Here is a 17,584-nt window from a genome sequence, read left to right on the forward strand (position 1 = left end):
ACGTTTTCAAGGGATCACCTTATTTCAATTAGCCTACGAAGTTTATCTCCAACCCTTCAGGCTTCCCCAGCTTCAGCCCCACACACTCCCCTAGTTTTACCTAAGGTAGTCAGGGGTCAATGATCATCATTGGTTCCTGCATATTCAAACCGGGCTCCTTCAGGGACACTCACAACCACGAAACGCCAAAATGTTTGCATAACAACAACCTCTTCAAATGATGGAAACATCGTCAAAATGTACTATCTACTCCTTCTTCTGGCCAGCATCGTAGCCGTATCTTCCGATTGCCCCAACTACGAACAGTTCGCCCGCCAACGACACGAGCCTTTCTCGTCAGGGCGCTATGCGTATCCTTTTCAGCGTCCAGGCGAGGATTGCCGCACATATTCAGTGCCTGCGGTTGAGAAGGTGATTTACGACGAGATGGATCAAGCGATTGGTGATCCAGATCTGTATCGTTTGTTTCTGAACACATGGCCTAATACACTCGACACAACCGTGAAATGGCAAGGCACTTCTGCTGATAACCCTGATGAAGAGGTGAATTATGCTTCTTGTCCAAAATCAAACTGTGATCCCGCTGACACTTCATCAGCTGGCCTTTATCACCACAGGCGATATAAACGCACTTTGGCTAAGGGACAGCGCAAATCAGCTCCAGTCATACAAGTCAATCCTTTCCTCCAGCAGAGGCTCCCCGTCCGACGAGAACGACATCGCCTCTCTCTTCCGCGGAGCCATAAACCTACAAGCCCGATATATAACCAAATCTCCCTTCTGCAATGCCTTCCATCCTCCACCTGAAGCCAAACTCCGCCGTGTGAAGCGATCTCTCCAACCTCGAGACACCGTTAGTCCGAAATATGACCCCGATTTCGTCTTCGAGTGCAAATATGAGCTTGATTCTCTTGCAGCCTTTCTTCAGTTATCATGGGACTACTACGACGAAACTGAGGATGGCGAATTCTTTGGCAAGTTCGGCTGGGTTGAAGCTGTCAAGGCAATCTTGAGGGTCGCAAAGCACATGCAAGAAGGCACATACGACGAGCAGGGCAGAGTGCAGAAGCCTGCATATACATGGCTGCGAAATGCTGACAGTGCCTCAGAGACTGTGTCCAACCATGGTCATGGCGCACCTGTCAAGGGTCATATTGGCCTCGTGCGCAGTTTCTTTCGACCATCCGACGACGCATGCATCTATCAGTACTTCATCCCTGCCAATATGATGTTTTCACGCTACCTCACCGCATGCGCAAAGATAATGAGACCTTTGGATGACGAGGTTGCCAAGGAGATGGAGGCGCTGGCTTTTGATATCGAAGTTGGGATTAACAAACAAGCTATTATCCAGCACCCTATTTTCGGAGAGATGTATGCTTATGAGACCGATGGCTTCGGATCATATAGTCTCATGGACGACGCCAATATCCCTTCCCTCTTGAGTATTCCGCACTTGGGTTATAAACCAGCCTCGCAGCACATATACGACAACACTCGCGCTTTTGTGCTAAGCTCGTATAACCCGTACTACGCCCGCGGACCTATTTTGAATGCTACAGGTGGCCCTCATCTTGGTCCAGGCATGGCGTGGCCTATGGGGCTTATTGTCCAGCTTTTGACGACTGAAGATGACGAGGAGATCGTGGATGGTATTCGACAGTTGATGAACTCAACGAGCGGGCTCGGTCTCATTCACGAGACCGTTAATAGTCACAACGAGAAGCATTGGACAAGGTCGTGGTAAGTCATGCCCCCGGAGCTGAAGTGTTGTGCGTACTGACAGGACAAAGGTTCTCGTGGGCCAATGGCTTATTTGGACAAATGATCATGGACTTGTATAAACGGAAACCCACATTAATAGCCAGGAGCTACCAGGGTGTTGATGATAAATGATTTATTAATGTGTAATAGGAAGCTCTGTATGAGCCTCGAGGAGCAAGAAAATATAGGACTTTAGAAGAGGATGTCAAAACAAACTTAGTAAAGAGCCCCCTAAGTTTAGGTTAATTTACCTGAGTCTTTTTGTCACTCAGGATCTTGATCCTGAGTTTTCTTTCCTCCCCCGTACGAGCCAAGATTGAGTTAGTTGTATAAACGTCCTGGGGCGAGAAAGACAGCATGTACTTATATGCCTGATTTAATGGTGGATTTTGATTCACGTAACACAAGTTGCTTAACTATTAGCTTGTCATAAAACGTGCAGTGCGAGTGTCTAATGACCAGCTAAATACAATACTTATGCCGGAAGCCACCGTTGTCTCATTATAGTCATAACTCCTAAATCTGATGCAAACGCAAATAAAACACCTCTCCACCTCCCTTCTGCCTCGCGATTCATTAAAAAAGGATCAAGTCCCGCTTAGCTGAGGTCGAAACCCGCCCCTGACTGTATAGCATAAAGCAACTTCTCGCGAAGTGTCGCCTCTGTTGTATATCTTGGAAGTTTGAGTAGGTTAACACATGTGCTAGTACTCGGAAGTCTCTCCTCGTCTGTTCCGCCATCCCGAATGCTGAACAATGGTTTCAGTTGTGAGAAGCCCAACAAAGGGGCCCGGGGTGTTGAGCTGACATATTTGAGAACGGCACGGCGTTGATCATCTGTGAAGCTATGCATGACTTTCCAGAACAACTTGATTGTGTCATGCTCTTCACCGTCATCGCCAATTTGGTATAAGCCGCCATAGATGGTATGCTTCCGGAGATCTTCGACATCGATCTCGGATGAGTCGCCGCCGACAAGACGCTGCAGCTCCGACTGATTAAACATAGACAGCCACGAAGGGCGGATAATAGACCTCAAACCACGCAGGAAGGCCGAGGTCTGTGGTGCTGGCTGAACAACTAAACGATGCCGAGCGACATACGAAATGTACAAGAGGCGGTTGTCGTTCGTAACGTGGATCTGATCGCCATTGGCTATGAGCTTTCTGGTGACAGTCTTCACTGAATCTTTAGGGTCTGAAACCTGGTCCTCAATCGTGAAGTCGACCCCCATTTCAGAAACATCCCCAGGGTGATTCTTGAGTCGCAGCATGCCTCTGTAGAGATCCTCATCCATGTCTCGAAGATCGTTCACGCTGCCTTTATAAGTATTCTCATCGTTGGGCCCTGTCGATGTCCACTTGAGGAGAAAAAAGCCAGCAAAAACCAGGTCAACGAGAATGCCCTCATACATGCACTTGCCTATGATCCTGCCGAGAAATTCATACCGCCTGAGTAAATCTGATATCATATCTCGGAATGTGCTGTCGGCTTCTGTCATTCCGGCATGGCGCAATTCCTCCCGAATGACGTCGAGAGCTGTGGGATCAGGGTACAGAAGTCCCTTTTCGTTCGAGGTGAACATGCCTCTACCACCTTCAGCACTGAACGCTTCTGTCGCTACGCTGATAAGGAACTCTTTGGTAACACCTCCTCCATCAATACCGGCCTCGGCGGCACCGAACTGATCAACAAATGTGATCTGGATAGGCCCCTTGAGATCGTCCCCTATCTCATAGAATTGCTTATATGCATCGTCAAAGAGACTCTCACGTGAAATTTGTGCATGATGCTTCGCAAACGGACCGGCAAAAAATGGCTGGCTGCCCTCCCCTCGTTGCAGTCGATCTAATTGGATAAAGTGGCGAAAGATTTGAACGCGAGTTTCGAAAGGGACTGCAAACGGCATGTGTTTTAGGATCTCCAGCTTGGGCTTCATCTCTGCTAATTTGCGCTCTCTTTGACTTCGAATCTGCTGAGCCTTGAGTTTCTCGAGCCTCGCGTGTCGTGACAGTCGCTGGCCAACAATGGTTGAGTAAATACCTGGACCATCCCCATACTCACTGCCCTCATCGCTGGCATCAGAGTCTTCATCGATCTGGCGCTTTTCCTCTGCAATAACGGCACTGACAAAGTCTGACTGGTCGAGTTTTGAGGTCATAAGCCAATGGTCTGTGGGTAAGAATCGTTTCCTCGAATCTCTTTCATACAGCATTTTCATAGCTGTTGTAACAATGTTTCGTAGGCTGTCGATATCAAGCCTCGTCGGACTCTTTGTGGGGGATGAAGGTTCCTCCGGTATCATTGCTGTGGATTGTCCAGAACCAAAATAGGTGTCAAAACGATATCTGGAGGCTGCCTCGAGACTCTCAGCAGATTTGGAGAGGTCTTGGGCTCTGTAGTGAAGAGTAAATGCAGTATTCTTCAGAAAGATCGTCAGCATTTTGACGTCCTCCAAAGACAGGCTGCAGGATCGAATGCGGGATATTGACTGGTTTTGCTCCATGATCCGTGGGTCAATACCACTGAAAAAATCCTCGTCATCGCTCAAACGCAGAATGAATATGTACAGCTCAAGGAACAAGAGGGCGATCCGCCAATCCTGCTCCTCTTCTAGGGAGTTCGAAGTCTCTGATGTAACACCTAAATACCTGCGGAGGACGTTGAGAGGGGCCTCTGACTCAGTCCTCAACTTCTCGAAGACCGCTGTTTCGCTCATAATGTGCCAGAGAAACTTTACCGTTGGTACATCACCCGAGATCGTAGGAATTTCCTCAAGAAAGAGGCGCATGCGTATGTCGTCGCTATTTGCAGGGAAGCATCGGAGTAGGGTCAAGATATACCCAGCCAAAAGGCTTGTGCTCTGATATTCTTGCCAAGAGGATCCTGCCAGGTTGGTTGAGAACTCGTGTAACGTTTGCGAAATGCCATTGCTGTCCACTAGAGACATGAGTTTAGCAGTAATATAAGGATCTAGCGATGGCATCAGAGGTTCTTCAGAGATATTCTCGTCGCTATCTGTCGACTTTGCCGACAACCGGACACTGATGGTAGAAGACAGGCCCGATAATTGAGCGTAAAGTGCTTCCAAAACACCTGAGCCGCTGCTATTGTTGGTGTTAAAGCGACTCAAATCGATGAAGTGGGCGAGCAGCCAGAGTTGAGCATCCTCAGACTGTTTCTCGCTCGATCGAGAGGACAACCCTGTGGCTATCGCCTTTGAAAGATCAGAAAGTCTGACTGCGCTGGATAGCGTGGAAATATTCTCTTCAAAGAAGTACAGATTATTCTTGGTCAAGAAAGAGAAGGCGTATGCACGATAGACTTGTGATGTCCCTGGGGAAGTGTTAGTGGAATACCAAGGATCCTGATCGGGAGACTTACCTTCATGAGATGGTGCCTCAAGTGGCCTAGAAATCGCTTGAAGCGTGATATCCTGCCACTGCTCACTGAGCTTCTGAAATTGACATAGCTTGGCGACTACTGTATAGTAACTGTCGATTACGGGAATGAGAAAATCGGGGTACTTCGTAATGATGCGAAGAACGAGCTTAAAAAGAATATGGGTATCGCCAGAAAGATCTCTGCGCAGTTTACTAGTTAGACAATCGCCATATGGAACCAGTGATAAACGTAGTCACGTACCCTATTGGTATAGCCCTGTCCAAGGCCTGTAAAAGCAGTTGAATAAGGCATCCTACTCGTGACAGAGAAACATTCGAGGGAGCAATTGCTTCGAGGTCCACAGAATCGGTATCATGTGCATAACAAATAGCTCGCTGTATGTCGTCATCTCGTCGCAGGCTGAAGAAAGACAGAAGCAGCCCGGATGCTTTAGGAAGCCTCTCAGAAGGATTCTGACGAGGCTCTGATTTGTACAGAGCATCGAAGGTGTTTCTCTGAGACTCCTTCAGCTCAGCTCTTGTTTTATAACCTCTCCATATTCTCTGTATCTTGCTGGCCGCCTTTAGCTTTTCCCGATCAGCTTGTCGTTTCTCACGCTCGGCCTGTGCATTTGAAACGGTCTTTGTTGTATTCGAGACAGCAGATGGTGACCACGAAGTATTGGTGAAGGGATTCCCGGTGGTGCCGCTAAGGTTGACATTTCGAGGGCGTCTCGAGTTGCCCGTGAATGTCGAGAACATGGTGATGAAGCGGGATGGGGGACGGACGGAGGATAGCGCGAGGTTCAGTAAGTCGGGAGTATATTTAGGTAGGTAGGCAACGATATCATGGTTGACTGGCCCAGCCGTCGAAACTGTCGTGAATATGTGTCGAGCCTGCTTCTAGAAGATTCAGACTAGAAGCTCAGTCAGCGACGAGCGGCGGCCTGGTCTATTTTTGATGCTATTTGCCCAATGCCGCGTTCGGAGTTTGGAGATGCTTTGGTGGGGATGGGCTTTGGGGTGACCTCACCTTTGCTGAGCCGGGATTGCGATAAGATAAGAGCAACTACACTGAGCAACTGCGGAATACGCAAATGCGAATTGCCATGACCACGTTTGAACACGATTATGCGCCAATTGTGGAGAGTTTATGCGAAGTTAATCTCGTTATTTCTGCTACGAGTGTTTTACTTTAAGCTCTTCTGAACCTCGGTGTGATACCTGATTATAAATGCTGATATGCAAGCCTTGGTAACTTCTAGATTCATTTAGTTCTGTGATAATACCCGGCCAGGCACATCTTTGGGACTTGGTCATTGTGAGGAATCCTAGAGTCTGAGGACTATTTTTTATTTATTTTTGTTGATGAGTTTTAATAAACTGTGATTACTTTTAATTAGACAAATCCTGACTTGGTGAACAAAAAACCTCCACTGTGAGGGTTTGTGTAATTGTACGGTAGGTATTGAATACCTAGCCATATTATGGAAGGGATAAACTACTAAGGTAGTTACAAGCAGACTTATTTTCGTCTCATGACACGGCATTTTCAATCATCATAAACATTGCGTGATAATAATCTTCCTAGGTCTCGAGGTTCGTTGGGGTGGCTTCGAGTTTGAAACGACACGAGTCTCATGCAACTAACTCGTACATATAACGTCTTATCAATGACAGGAATTTTTGTTTATTTTTGTCTCAGTCCCAAATACTTGCACCTTTTCATTTTATACCTCTCATGTGATGCCCGGAAATTGCACTGTCGAAGGAACCTTGACCCGAAAGAAAGTCCACTTGCTGAGTTTATGCGCCGCAATAATATTGTATGCATATCTTTGGCGGTGAAGAAACCAAGCATCATGGCATGCTGGATCTAATGAAGCGCCTAGCAATAGGTTCATATGCGCGTACGTTGCTTTTCCTGTGATACCCCGGCCGAAGCGACAAGAAAAATGTCATTTTAACAGCAAGTGGATCATCACTTTGAACAGTGAGACACTGAAGATAAGTCATCATCGTCAAAATTAGCAAACACACACAGCAAAAGCAAAAATTGCTCCTCACACAGTTTTCTCTGTTACATCGTAGCCCAGGCCAGTGACAGCCAGGGCCGTTTACTAGCTTCCATCAGCGTGGCATAGTGTGGTAGTGTGGCTACCATCTCCAATAAGTGACAAAAATTTGAACGGTTTGCCATTTCCAGCCCCGGGGGCGCCGCTTGTATGTATCTTGGCCACTGCCGAGATGGGTAAGTAGGGCACGTGCCGCCCACTCCTTATCACTGTACAGTGAACTGGCTTAGGCCGTTTGTTAGTGAAAGACCTGTACAATACCCAGTAGCCTATCACTGGCAGTCGGCATGTACCCCACTTTCTCAAGGTGCCTATTAATTCTGGCAGGTTCACTCCACCAATCCCTCCCCCTCTACCATGACCAAATCAGAACGGCAAGGTACGTACCTTGGCCTTAGGTCTACAGTGCAGCCAAGGCTAAGCAAAAAATATTCTATCACGACCGAAATTTCTCTTTCTTCCTTCTTCAACCACGAAACCAACCTTATTACTCAACCCCAAAACCCATAAAAGTCGAGTTAGTCCAGAGGTACGGTCTTCGTACTAGTTCTCTGTTTCTGCTCACTTCATTTCCACTCGGAACAAAAACACAAAAAAAAACTTGAAAAAACCCCCAAAAAACACAACCCACCAACACCACTACTACCCCCTCACCTCATCTCACGACCTCTCTTCTCTCTTTGTCTCTCCCGCGACACCCACCGCCCGAGTGACTTTTCCTCCTTCGACGACTTCTTTAACCCAGGCTTTGATTCTTTCGTGATCAAAGGCTCTTTCAAATCGTCGCGCTGCATCGCTTTGTTCGTTGCTCCGTCTTCTTTGTTCGCTCAAGGTCGAGTACCACGCGAACTTTTTCCACCGTCGGCTTCTTAAACAGGTATGCCTAGCCCTGCCATTATTCACCCTCAATCTACGAATCGATCTTCTCTCTCTCTTTATATTCAATATTCAAACTCACTATAATTTTCGAAGCGCTTGCTTGATTATTTGCTAACCCTACTGCTCATTGCAGGTATACTCAACCCTAGAAAACCGATATTCACAATGGCCGCCAACGCTGCTCCCGGCGCTGTTGACCAGCTCGCCAACGACCTCAACAACACCTCTCTCAATGGCGGTGATGCCAAGGCTCCTGCTGTCGACACCGGTGTCGCTGCCGCCGCTGACGATGCTGCTGCTCCTACCCCCACTTCCGCTGCTCCTCACCCCCAGAACTCTGCTTCTCTCTACGTCGGCGAGCTTGACCCCTCCGTCACTGAGGCTATGCTCTTCGAGCTCTTCTCCCAGATCGGCGCCGTCGCTTCTATCCGTGTCTGCCGTGACGCCGTCACCCGCCGCTCCCTTGGTTATGCCTATGTCAACTACAATGCTACTGCTGATGGCGAGAAGGCTCTTGAGGAGCTCAACTACACCCTGATCAAGGGTCGCCCCTGCCGCATCATGTGGTCTCAGCGTGACCCTGCTCTTCGCAAGAACGGCCAGGGCAATGTTTTCATCAAGAACCTTGATGTCGCTATTGACAACAAGGCTCTCCACGACACCTTCGCTGCTTTTGGTAACATTCTGAGCTGCAAGGTCGCCCAGGACGAGAATGGTAACTCCAAGGGCTATGGTTTCGTTCACTACGAAACTGATGAGGCTGCCTCCCAGGCCATCAAGCACGTCAACGGCATGCTTCTCAACGAGAAGAAGGTTTATGTCGGCCACCACATCCCCAAGAAGGACCGCCAGAGCAAGTTCGAGGAGATGAAGGCCAACTTCACTAACGTCTACGTCAAGAACATTGCGCCTGACGTTACTGAGGATGATTTCCGTGAACTCTTTGAGAAGTTTGGTGACGTCACCTCTTCTTCCCTCGCCCGTGATCAGGAGGGCAAGAGCCGAGGTTTCGGTTTTGTCAACTTCACCACTCACGAGGCTGCCTCCAAGGCTGTTGACGACCTCAACGGCAAGGATTTCCATGGCCAGGATCTGTACGTTGGCCGCGCCCAGAAGAAGCACGAACGCGAGGAGGAGCTCCGCAAGTCTTATGAGGCTGCTCGCCTGGAGAAGGCCAACAAGTACCAGGGCGTTAACCTCTACATCAAGAACCTCGATGACGATGTTGACGATGATAAGCTCCGCCAGATGTTCTCCGAGTTCGGTCCTATTACCTCCGCCAAGGTGATGCGTGAGACCCCCACGGAGGGTGATGAGGACAAGAAGGAGGAGACTCAGGATGACAAGGACAAAGAGAACAAGGAGGAGGCCAAGGAGGAGGCTAATGACGAGCCCAAGGAGGGAGAGGAGGCTACAGATGACAAGAAGATTGAGAAGAAGACGGACAAGAAGCTCGGTAAGAGCAAGGGCTTCGGATTCGTCTGCTTCAGCAACCCCGACGATGCTACCAAGGCTGTCGCTGAGATGAACCAGCGTATGGTTAACAACAAGCCTCTGTACGTCGCTCTGGCCCAGCGCAAGGATGTTCGAAAGAGCCAGCTTGAGGCTAGCATCCAAGCTCGCAACCAACTCCGTATGCAGCAGGCCGCCGCCGCCGCCGGTATGCCCCAGCAGTACATGCAACCCCCTGTTTACTTTGCTCCTGGCCAGCAGCCCGGCTTCATGCCTCAGGGTGGTCGTGGTGTTCCTTTCCCTCAGCCTGGCATGGGAATGCCCGGTGTTCAGGGTGGCCGTCCCGGTCAGTTCCCTGGCTACCCTCAGCAGGGTGGCCGTGGTGGTGTTCCTCAGCAGATGCCTCCCAACATGTACGGCATGCCTGGCCAGTTCCCTCCCCAGTTCGGCCAGCCTGGTACTCCCCAGTTCATGGCTGCTATGCAGGCCCAGCAAGCCGCTCTTGGTGGCCGTGGCGCTCCTCAGGGTGGTCGTGGTGGTCCCCAGAACATGCCCGGTGGTCCTCCCATGGCTGGCGGTATGGCTGGTTTCCCTCCTAACAACCGCCAGCAGGGTGGCCGAGGTGGACCTGGACGTAACGGCAATGCACCTCAAGGTGGTCGTGGTGCCGAAGGTGCCGGCCCTAATGTGCTCCAGCAGCAGCTTGCTGCCGCTCCTCCCGCTCAGCAGAAGCAGATCCTCGGTGAGCTGATCTTCCCCAAGATCCAAGCCATTAACGGTGAGCTTGCTGGCAAGATCACCGGTATGCTTCTGGAGATGGACAACGCCGAGCTTGTCAACCTGTAAGTTTAACTACTTTTCCACAAACCATGATCAGGCGCTAACAGTCATCACAGTATCGAGGACGATGCCGCTCTCAAGGCCAAGGTCGACGAGGCCCTGGCTGTCTATGACGAGTACGTCAAGGCTCAGGGCAGCGAGGGCGGTGAGCCCAAGAAGGAGGAAGAGACTAAGGCTTAAGCCATTTTCCACTTTCATCAAAATTCTATCATTTCCTTTTTTTTCATGGTTATCTGACCTGGGCAACCCCCTCAAATGGAACGACGAAAGCCTCTACGAGGCAATTTATGGAACAATCAGCAACGAAACATGCTTTACGACCTTGTGTTACCCAATCCGAGGGGGCGCATTATGTACAGATAGACTTGGTTGCTATTTCTTCTCAGGAAGGGAGATTTCAAAAGTTTGGGGATTTAACGGTGGCTGGCTCTCGTCGCGAACTGTCGCTTGCTCACAGCAACGGCGCCGGCGCTTTCGGGAGAACCCACCAGGACGGCGTTGACGGTTTTCTGACACTCTGGCTGTTGGCCTATACCCCCTACCAATGGTCCTCGTTTGCAGGCATGATCAACGCAGAGGTTTTATGCGGTTAGGGTTTCTAATGAAAGAGACATGTTCAAGTTACTATCATGTGTGTGTCCCGCCATCGTGCGAAAGTAACATCCATTCAATGTGACGTCTCGTAGATGTAAATATCGTAAAATTGCTAATTTGTGAGTTGAAACTAAGAGGTATAAAATAGAGGCTATCCGTTATATGCAATGAACTATGTCAGTGTAGATTTACCTAACGCCCAAGCAAAATTCCTGTTCTGTACCCACAGAGCAGTGTAATCCAAGAGTTTGTTGGACAATCATATTCCAGCAGCATCATCCTGCCAAGGCAAGAGGTCTAGATTCTTCAGACCCAATGGTATACAAGACCCGCTTGACAAGTGACTGCGTTCCAAAGTCGAGAGGGAAAACTAGTATTAGAGATATCCAACATGTAGTTTGGGGTCTCAAAGAATTCGTGCATCCTTAGAGGGGATTCACGACAACAGTGCCAGGCCTGTCCTCGATTGCATACTTTTTGCTAGGTACGCTACCAAACAGAGTCTCCATGACTTTGCCCTTTTGCTGTTTCCTGACATCACCTAGGTAATCGCTCACATCGCTGAGACCACGAATTTGATCCTCCAATGTGAGTGTTGTAGAGTTGACGCCGCGAACAAGAGGCGAGACGAGTTTGCTGCGAAGAGTTTCTAGGGACGCTTTCAAAGTCAAAAGTTTGCCGTTGTGTTCAACAAGAATGCCTTTATTGCGCACTGTCTTTTCCCGGACGTCACGTAATAGCAGACGATTCTGTTCAAATTTACGTAATTCAGCCGCTCTTGTACCAAGAAGCCGCGTCCAGAGGCTCGAAAGCATATCGGCATGAAGTTCTTCCTGGGCAGACGATTCGCGAACAACGGTGCGGGCAAGATTTAGAAAGTGATGATCCACAGCCTCGAAAAGGGCGAATAGGGTGACGCTATGTTGTAGCTCAGCTTGGATGGAGTCTTCAAGGACAGAAAGAAATTCGGTGAAGAGGAGCTGCACCATGCGTTGCTCCCTTTGCGGATTTGAGAGGCCAAATATGTGGCTGGTCAAGCGACCAAGGGCGGTAGGAGAGCCGGAGGCATCCTCAAGGACATGTGCTTCAGAGAGAAGATTGTGAATGTTGTCGTAGGCTGAGGAGATAGTTGAAGGGGAAGGGGATGATTTGAGGCGGTTGAGGTGCATTTTGGCCCAATCCATGACGTTGAGGATGCTGCGAGATGTTAGAATGGTCAAGATCGTTTCCAACCAAGGACTTACCCATCAATATCACCATCGACTCTAGCAAAGAATTTGGTCATTTCTATGGCCAACGTCTTCATAGTCTCGCTGAGAGCATCTAGGTCTGCCACGATTCTAGGAGCATCGCGCATATCGCTTGTACGCACACTCTCACCAAGATCCCAGACAGCAACACTGGTCGCCTGTAGATCATGTACTTGAGAGACAGCATGCTCAGAGTAATAGATGAGGGGTTCGAATGAGCGAGCCAATCCTGCAACTTTCACAAGATCGCCGACTGGGCGTGGGGCAGCGGGCTGTAAGAGAGACTTGAAGATAGAGACAGAGAAGAAGGCAATGATGATGGTGGTGAAAGTGGTTGACCATGTCCTAGTAAGAGCTTTGTAGTGATCACGAATGAAGTTGATGGCTGTCTCAATGGGTTCAGTGCGATGCTGAACTTCGGCACGGACGGCAAAGCGGATGTCTGACATGTATTAGATATGTATCTGGGACGTGGCCATAACTTCACCTACAGTTATCTGGTGTCGCTTCGTGCAAGCTCAGCTCTCTTGGTGGACTTGTCTTCTCGTGTAGCTGAAACTGAATTGTGGGATCATCCGCTTTCTCAGGGCTCATACTCCTGCCCTTGCCTGGACTCTGGCTCCCTCTGGGCAGCCTCGTCCGAATGGCTCTCTCTAGGACGCCATCGTCCTCACTATCATCCAGTTCAGGAGAGCTCTCTCTGAGCGTGCTCATCCCTTGGTGCATAAAGTCCTGAGGAGCTCTCCAGAAGCCACTACTCCGGTCTCCGTTTCCCAGCCTTCGCCACGCCGGTGGCGAATACCCACTTACGGATACGGTCTCCGACTCCTCGAGATCCCCTTCTGTCATTGCTGCTTCGCTGCGGTGAGCTGAGTGATGGGGCATTGATGGACTTGGTGGGAGATCGAAGTCTTGTAAGCTGGCGTCTAGACCTTCGAGGGGATCCATTGTCGGTAGATCTTTTTGATGGTGATGAGTCCTGGTGCGAATCCCGACGACGACGATACTCTACTTCCTGAAACTCAAGTTGTTTTTGCTTCTCGAGGAGATGACGTTGTTGTTGAGCTAATTGTTGTTGTTGGAGGTAATGGCGGCGCTGCGCGAGGACGATATCCTGCCCAGAGATGACAAGCTGCTGCTGATCCTCGAATACAAGTCCAGTGGCGGCATATGGCGGCTCCGGTAGAGCCTTTTCAGGTTTGGTTGGCTGTCTTTGACTGTCTGTTGGGTCTCCAAGTATTGGCCTCAGTATTGAAGCCAGCGATGGCAAGGGTATGCCCAGATTAGGAAATCGGCAAGCCAAAAGACGGGGGACGTAAATAATGGCAAAGAGAAGAAGCAGAGCAACAGTTATAAGATACGTGCTTGGAGCAATAGTGATGCTGACGAGCGAGACGTTGTTGTTGACTGTGAAGAAGGAAGTCATAGAGACGATAGCTGAGTGATATACGGCTTGCTCTGCCACTGAATTGCTTGACTTGTCTTTGCTTGTCTTTGAATAAGATAATGGTAGGCGGGTTATAACAAAAACGGCTGTGAAGCTCAAGGTTGATGATGATGAGTATTGAGTGTTTGGTATAGGATGATGATTGGACGGATGGTTACTGTAGAGAGGAGATAGAAGGGGCAAATAGAAGCTCAGGAACAATATTCCAAATTTCCTTGTGCAAGGGTAAGGTACCTAATATTTGAGTGTATATGGATAGAAGCAAGAAGGAAAGAAGGATGGGGCCGCAGGAGCCTTGACCGACTGAGCAGCCTGGGAAGGTGGATGAGAAGGGGAAAGGAAGGATGAAAGTTCAAGAACAGAAAGGAAGGAAGTCAGACATGAAACACAAGTGGTTATTCAATTACTACCTGACATTTACTAAGACAATAATTGATGCACATCACTAGCAACCTCCTCCAGATAGCCACCCTTGCCTTAGCCCTTCACTCATTCATTCACTCACTCACTCATTCACTCTTTCCTTTACTCACACATTCATCCGCAACTTCCCCTCCAAAACCCAGAATCAACGAGGCTGGGCCCTCCTTCCCTCCCCCTAGACAACGCATAACATCCAATCAAGCCCCGCCAACCGTGCAGAACAAGACCGATTCTTGAGCCCCCCGCACTAGTCTTGTTTCGGAAGCACTTAACGCGCCTCAAGCTTAATACGCGACGGTCACATGGTGCTTTTTGTTTATTGACCCTGAGAGATAAGACTATTTATTCCCTTTATAAGGTGATCCGCTACACGAAACTGAGACGTATTCACGACTCCATAACGTGTCTGTTTTGGAGGCAAATTCCGTCATCACTATCAGGGCTCGCGACCGTGTTGTTTTCGGGCACGAGGACCAATAACACCGCAATTATGACTCGGCGCTCACGCTCATGATACGCTGGCAACGCTTTGTTGTTGAATGTGGGCCGTTTGCTATAAAAGTGGACCTGGCCTGTGTCTTTGGCCTTGATGTCGGCCAAGATATGATGGCGGATGAAGCGGGAGAGATTGGGCCATGGTATCTACAGTGATGGAAGGCCCAGGATCACTGCAAAGATGCCTGATGCTCAGCTCATAGTGTGTTATTCTCCTCAAAGTTTAGGTTACAGCGGTTTCTGGAGCTTATATAACCATTATGCATATGAACTGTAGTCTATCTTCACTAATAACTACCGCCATCCTTTTCTTCTGATATACAATCATCTCATGCTCATACAAAGCTATGTCAGCCTATAGCTACAGCCACCATATGATCCAGCAGTTACCCCAGCTCCTATGTCTATGCATAGTTTCCAGCATCGTTCTCGACATTGGGGTTCTTCTCTTCGATAGCCAACTCACAGCACAGCCGTCCGAGAAATTCCATCTTTCTCATTGACGCCTTGAGCCTCATGCCCCAGCCGATGCACTCAATTACTGGCTGGGCACACTGAGTGAATAGCTCAATCACCGTTTCTGTCGCCATTGGCTTCTGTTCGTTGAGGGCGTTCTGCAGATTCAAGCCGTCTTCCACCTCTACCACCGAAGGTCTCTCTGTTCCCTTCCACGGAAGGGGAAATTCCTCACAGAGCATATCCACAGCCAACGACTCCGCGAGCTTGGCATCCCAGGTCTCTGAACCCGTGAGGTTTTTCCACGACTGGGCAAAACACACTGGAACACTGTTACTCCAGACTCGAGGGCCATTGTGGCGATTGTGTACGTCGTACATGGCTGTGCCCTCCTCTATTAGACCCCACCATACGACGAGCTCGGTGTCTGCATCATCAGCCCCAAGGAATAGCACTCCATATATGGGGTTTTGCGTTGGTTTGTGGGCGAGCTTCCCCGCCACGATGTATCGCTGAGATCCGGTATAAGCCGCACGCTGCTTAAGCTCACGGTCTTTGAGAGTCATGTTGACCTTGAAAGGAAAGCTTCCTCGCAGACGAGCATCTGGCTCGATAGAATCCGACTCCAGCAGAATTGTCTCCGTCTTGAATTCAGGCTTGTATTCAATGGAATATATTGCTGAGGCGGTCAGTTCAACATCCATACGCTAACACTATTGTTGGCCATTACTCACCGTTTCTATCACCACCGGTATCCAAATACCCGGACTTATTCTGATCATGTTCTATCACCATGATCACGCTCGTAGGGTCTCTTCGAAAAGCACCTTCAGCATAAGGACTCTCACTGAGAATTATAGCTGGTCTGGAAAGAGTATCCGGAGACAGACTGCAGTCGAGGACGGCTAACCATCGATCATTGGCTTCATTGAGCTCCGTCTTGTCATGATTCCAACGCGTCAGTTTGCACGGACACTTCCATACGCGAAGGACCAGCCCTTGATCTGTCAACCTGACACCAAACAAGCCCGAGTCTTCTTGTCCTGCATATGTGCGGAGGTTAAAGTTGGCCGGGCTGTCAGCGAGGAAATGCATTCGGTGGGCATTCTCCTCAGGCTTTCGAGACAAGGGCCATCTCCAGACAAGTATGGACTGATCCTGCGACTTTTTGAGAACTTCTTCCTGCAACCTCAGAAACGCTCTGGAGCCCTCGCCATACAATATGAGCATGTTGATCCCAAAAATTCCAAGCAAAGAGTATGCTATATCTTCAACTCGCGTCGTTTCCCTGTGGGCCATCCAACTCATCCTTGTGGCCACGTTTTCACGCTGGAGCTTGACCGATATCTTGCGATCCTTTTTCCCTTCGGGCCTGACCAAAAACGATTCATCAATGTCTGTAATCTCCTTGATTGTTGAAGCCAGAGTATGTCTGTCGCCGAGGGGCGTCCAATTGTGATCGAAGAATTCCACCTCATCGGGTGCAAGCAGCTCCTGTAGTGTCCATCCACGCGTGAACCAACGACTCTGCTTCAGACCAGACGTCAATCCGATGCCCACGGCGTGTAAAAAGACATCTGTGAGGTAGACGTAGCATATGTCCGCCTTGTTGTACCAGCGAAACATAGAATTGATGGCTTCCGAGAGCTCAGCGCTACTGGACTTGTCGATGCAGCAAGTATCGATCCAGAGATAGTCGAGCCCGCGGCTGAGAGCCTTTTCGCAGGACTGCACTATCTTGCGGTAACCAGCACCATTCTTCTTGCGAATCTCTTCCATGCGCGTGGGATCCTGTATGTCACCGAAAAGAACCTCATCTGTACCCCACGTATGAGACAGGATGGCGTACTTTTCAGACCCCTCTTCAGAGCTCTCAAGCTGTAGGGTCTTGGTATTGAGAAGTCTCATAATTGCTTGCGAACCAACAAGTGAGACAGAAAAGTAAAAATAGGACACACAAGTCAGATTGGTAGGCAAACAAACATCAAAGATCATCAAGCCATAAAGAGGTGATAATTGCGGTGGAGCACTTTCATGCTCTACTGCCTCTCTCCAGTCAGTGTCAGTGTCCGTCCGTAGTTAGGGGTCGTTTCAGTTCAGCCTCCTGCTGCTTTGTTGGCTGTGTTGGCTGTGTTGGCTGTTGGTCCAGGCGAGACGCGAGAGAAGGCCTAGGTACGGATAGTCTAGGCCCAGTTCAGGGCCATACGAGGCGAATTTCAAGCGAGTCACAGGCTTAAATTCCCTAGGGTTGCGGGTTGAGAGACCAATGAAATGTGTCAGAATCCCTGTGGCGAATCTCGTATGAATAAGATAATGTAGTAAGCTGCCGTTGGGTCTGCTCTGCTTCTGTTCATTCTTCCGAGGCATAATGAGAGGTTGGGCAGATGCAAAAAAACGGTCAGGTACCTATTTTAAGTCAACTAGAGAAGGCCAGCGCTGGTTCAAAAGAGTGCAAGCTTAAATCCTATAACTGCATGCGTCGAGTCAGTCGCAATTGGGCGCTGGGAATAAAGATAGATGTGCATT

General features: G+C 49.3%; 5 protein-coding genes across 7 annotated transcripts; 2 read left to right on the forward strand and 3 right to left on the reverse strand.

Annotated features, from left to right (window-relative positions):
• Positions 1 to 237: 237 nt before the first annotated feature.
• Positions 238 to 2,069, forward strand: FVEG_02091 (hypothetical protein; the record flags this gene model as incomplete). Its single annotated transcript, XM_018889205.1, has 3 exons — positions 238 to 543; positions 599 to 1,743; positions 1,794 to 2,069. 3 exons carry the CDS (start codon positions 238 to 240, stop codon positions 1,894 to 1,896), a joined length of 1,554 nt encoding a protein of 517 aa, XP_018745293.1. The 3' UTR covers positions 1,897 to 2,069.
• On the reverse strand, positions 1,881 to 6,155 carry FVEG_02090 (ubiquitin-protein ligase E3 C; the record flags this gene model as incomplete). Of its 3 annotated transcripts, none has more annotated exons than XM_018889203.1 (4): positions 1,881 to 1,954; positions 2,016 to 5,100; positions 5,149 to 5,348; positions 5,410 to 6,155. In XM_018889203.1, 3 exons carry the CDS (start codon positions 5,907 to 5,909, stop codon positions 2,363 to 2,365), a joined length of 3,438 nt encoding a protein of 1,145 aa, XP_018745291.1. In that variant the 3' UTR covers positions 1,881 to 1,954; positions 2,016 to 2,362. The 3 variants fall into 3 exon arrangements, with proteins under 3 accessions (XP_018745291.1, XP_018745290.1, XP_018745292.1); XM_018889204.1 differs by lacking the exon at positions 1,881 to 1,954 and having other exon boundaries at positions 2,134 to 2,513; positions 2,573 to 5,100; positions 5,410 to 5,909; XM_018889202.1 differs by having other exon boundaries at positions 1,881 to 5,100.
• Positions 6,156 to 7,592: 1,437 nt separating this feature from the next.
• FVEG_02089 (hypothetical protein) lies at positions 7,593 to 11,039 on the forward strand. The gene is made up of 3 exons (XM_018889201.1): positions 7,593 to 8,099; positions 8,235 to 10,395; positions 10,450 to 11,039. Exons 2-3 carry the CDS (start codon positions 8,267 to 8,269, stop codon positions 10,571 to 10,573), a joined length of 2,253 nt encoding a protein of 750 aa, XP_018745289.1. The 5' UTR covers positions 7,593 to 8,099; positions 8,235 to 8,266; the 3' UTR covers positions 10,574 to 11,039.
• FVEG_02088 (hypothetical protein) lies at positions 11,008 to 14,064 on the reverse strand. The gene is made up of 3 exons (XM_018889200.1): positions 12,729 to 14,064; positions 12,232 to 12,679; positions 11,008 to 12,184 (listed from the first exon to the last, which is right to left on the reverse strand). Exons 1-3 carry the CDS (start codon positions 13,183 to 13,185, stop codon positions 11,413 to 11,415), a joined length of 1,677 nt encoding a protein of 558 aa, XP_018745288.1. The 5' UTR covers positions 13,186 to 14,064; the 3' UTR covers positions 11,008 to 11,412.
• Positions 14,065 to 14,793: 729 nt separating this feature from the next.
• Positions 14,794 to 17,228, reverse strand: FVEG_02087 (hypothetical protein). Its single transcript, XM_018889199.1, has 2 exons — positions 15,793 to 17,228; positions 14,794 to 15,737 (listed from the first exon to the last, which is right to left on the reverse strand). The coding sequence occupies exons 1-2, from the start codon at positions 17,051 to 17,053 to the stop codon at positions 15,007 to 15,009; spliced, it is 1,992 nt and encodes a 663-aa protein (XP_018745287.1). The 5' UTR covers positions 17,054 to 17,228; the 3' UTR covers positions 14,794 to 15,006.
• Between the last annotated feature and the right edge of the window lie 356 nt (positions 17,229 to 17,584).

The sequence above is a fragment of the Fusarium verticillioides genome, chromosome 6, assembly GCF_000149555.1.
Source record: "Fusarium verticillioides 7600 chromosome 6, whole genome shotgun sequence".
Taxonomy (NCBI): domain Eukaryota; kingdom Fungi; phylum Ascomycota; class Sordariomycetes; order Hypocreales; family Nectriaceae; genus Fusarium; species Fusarium verticillioides.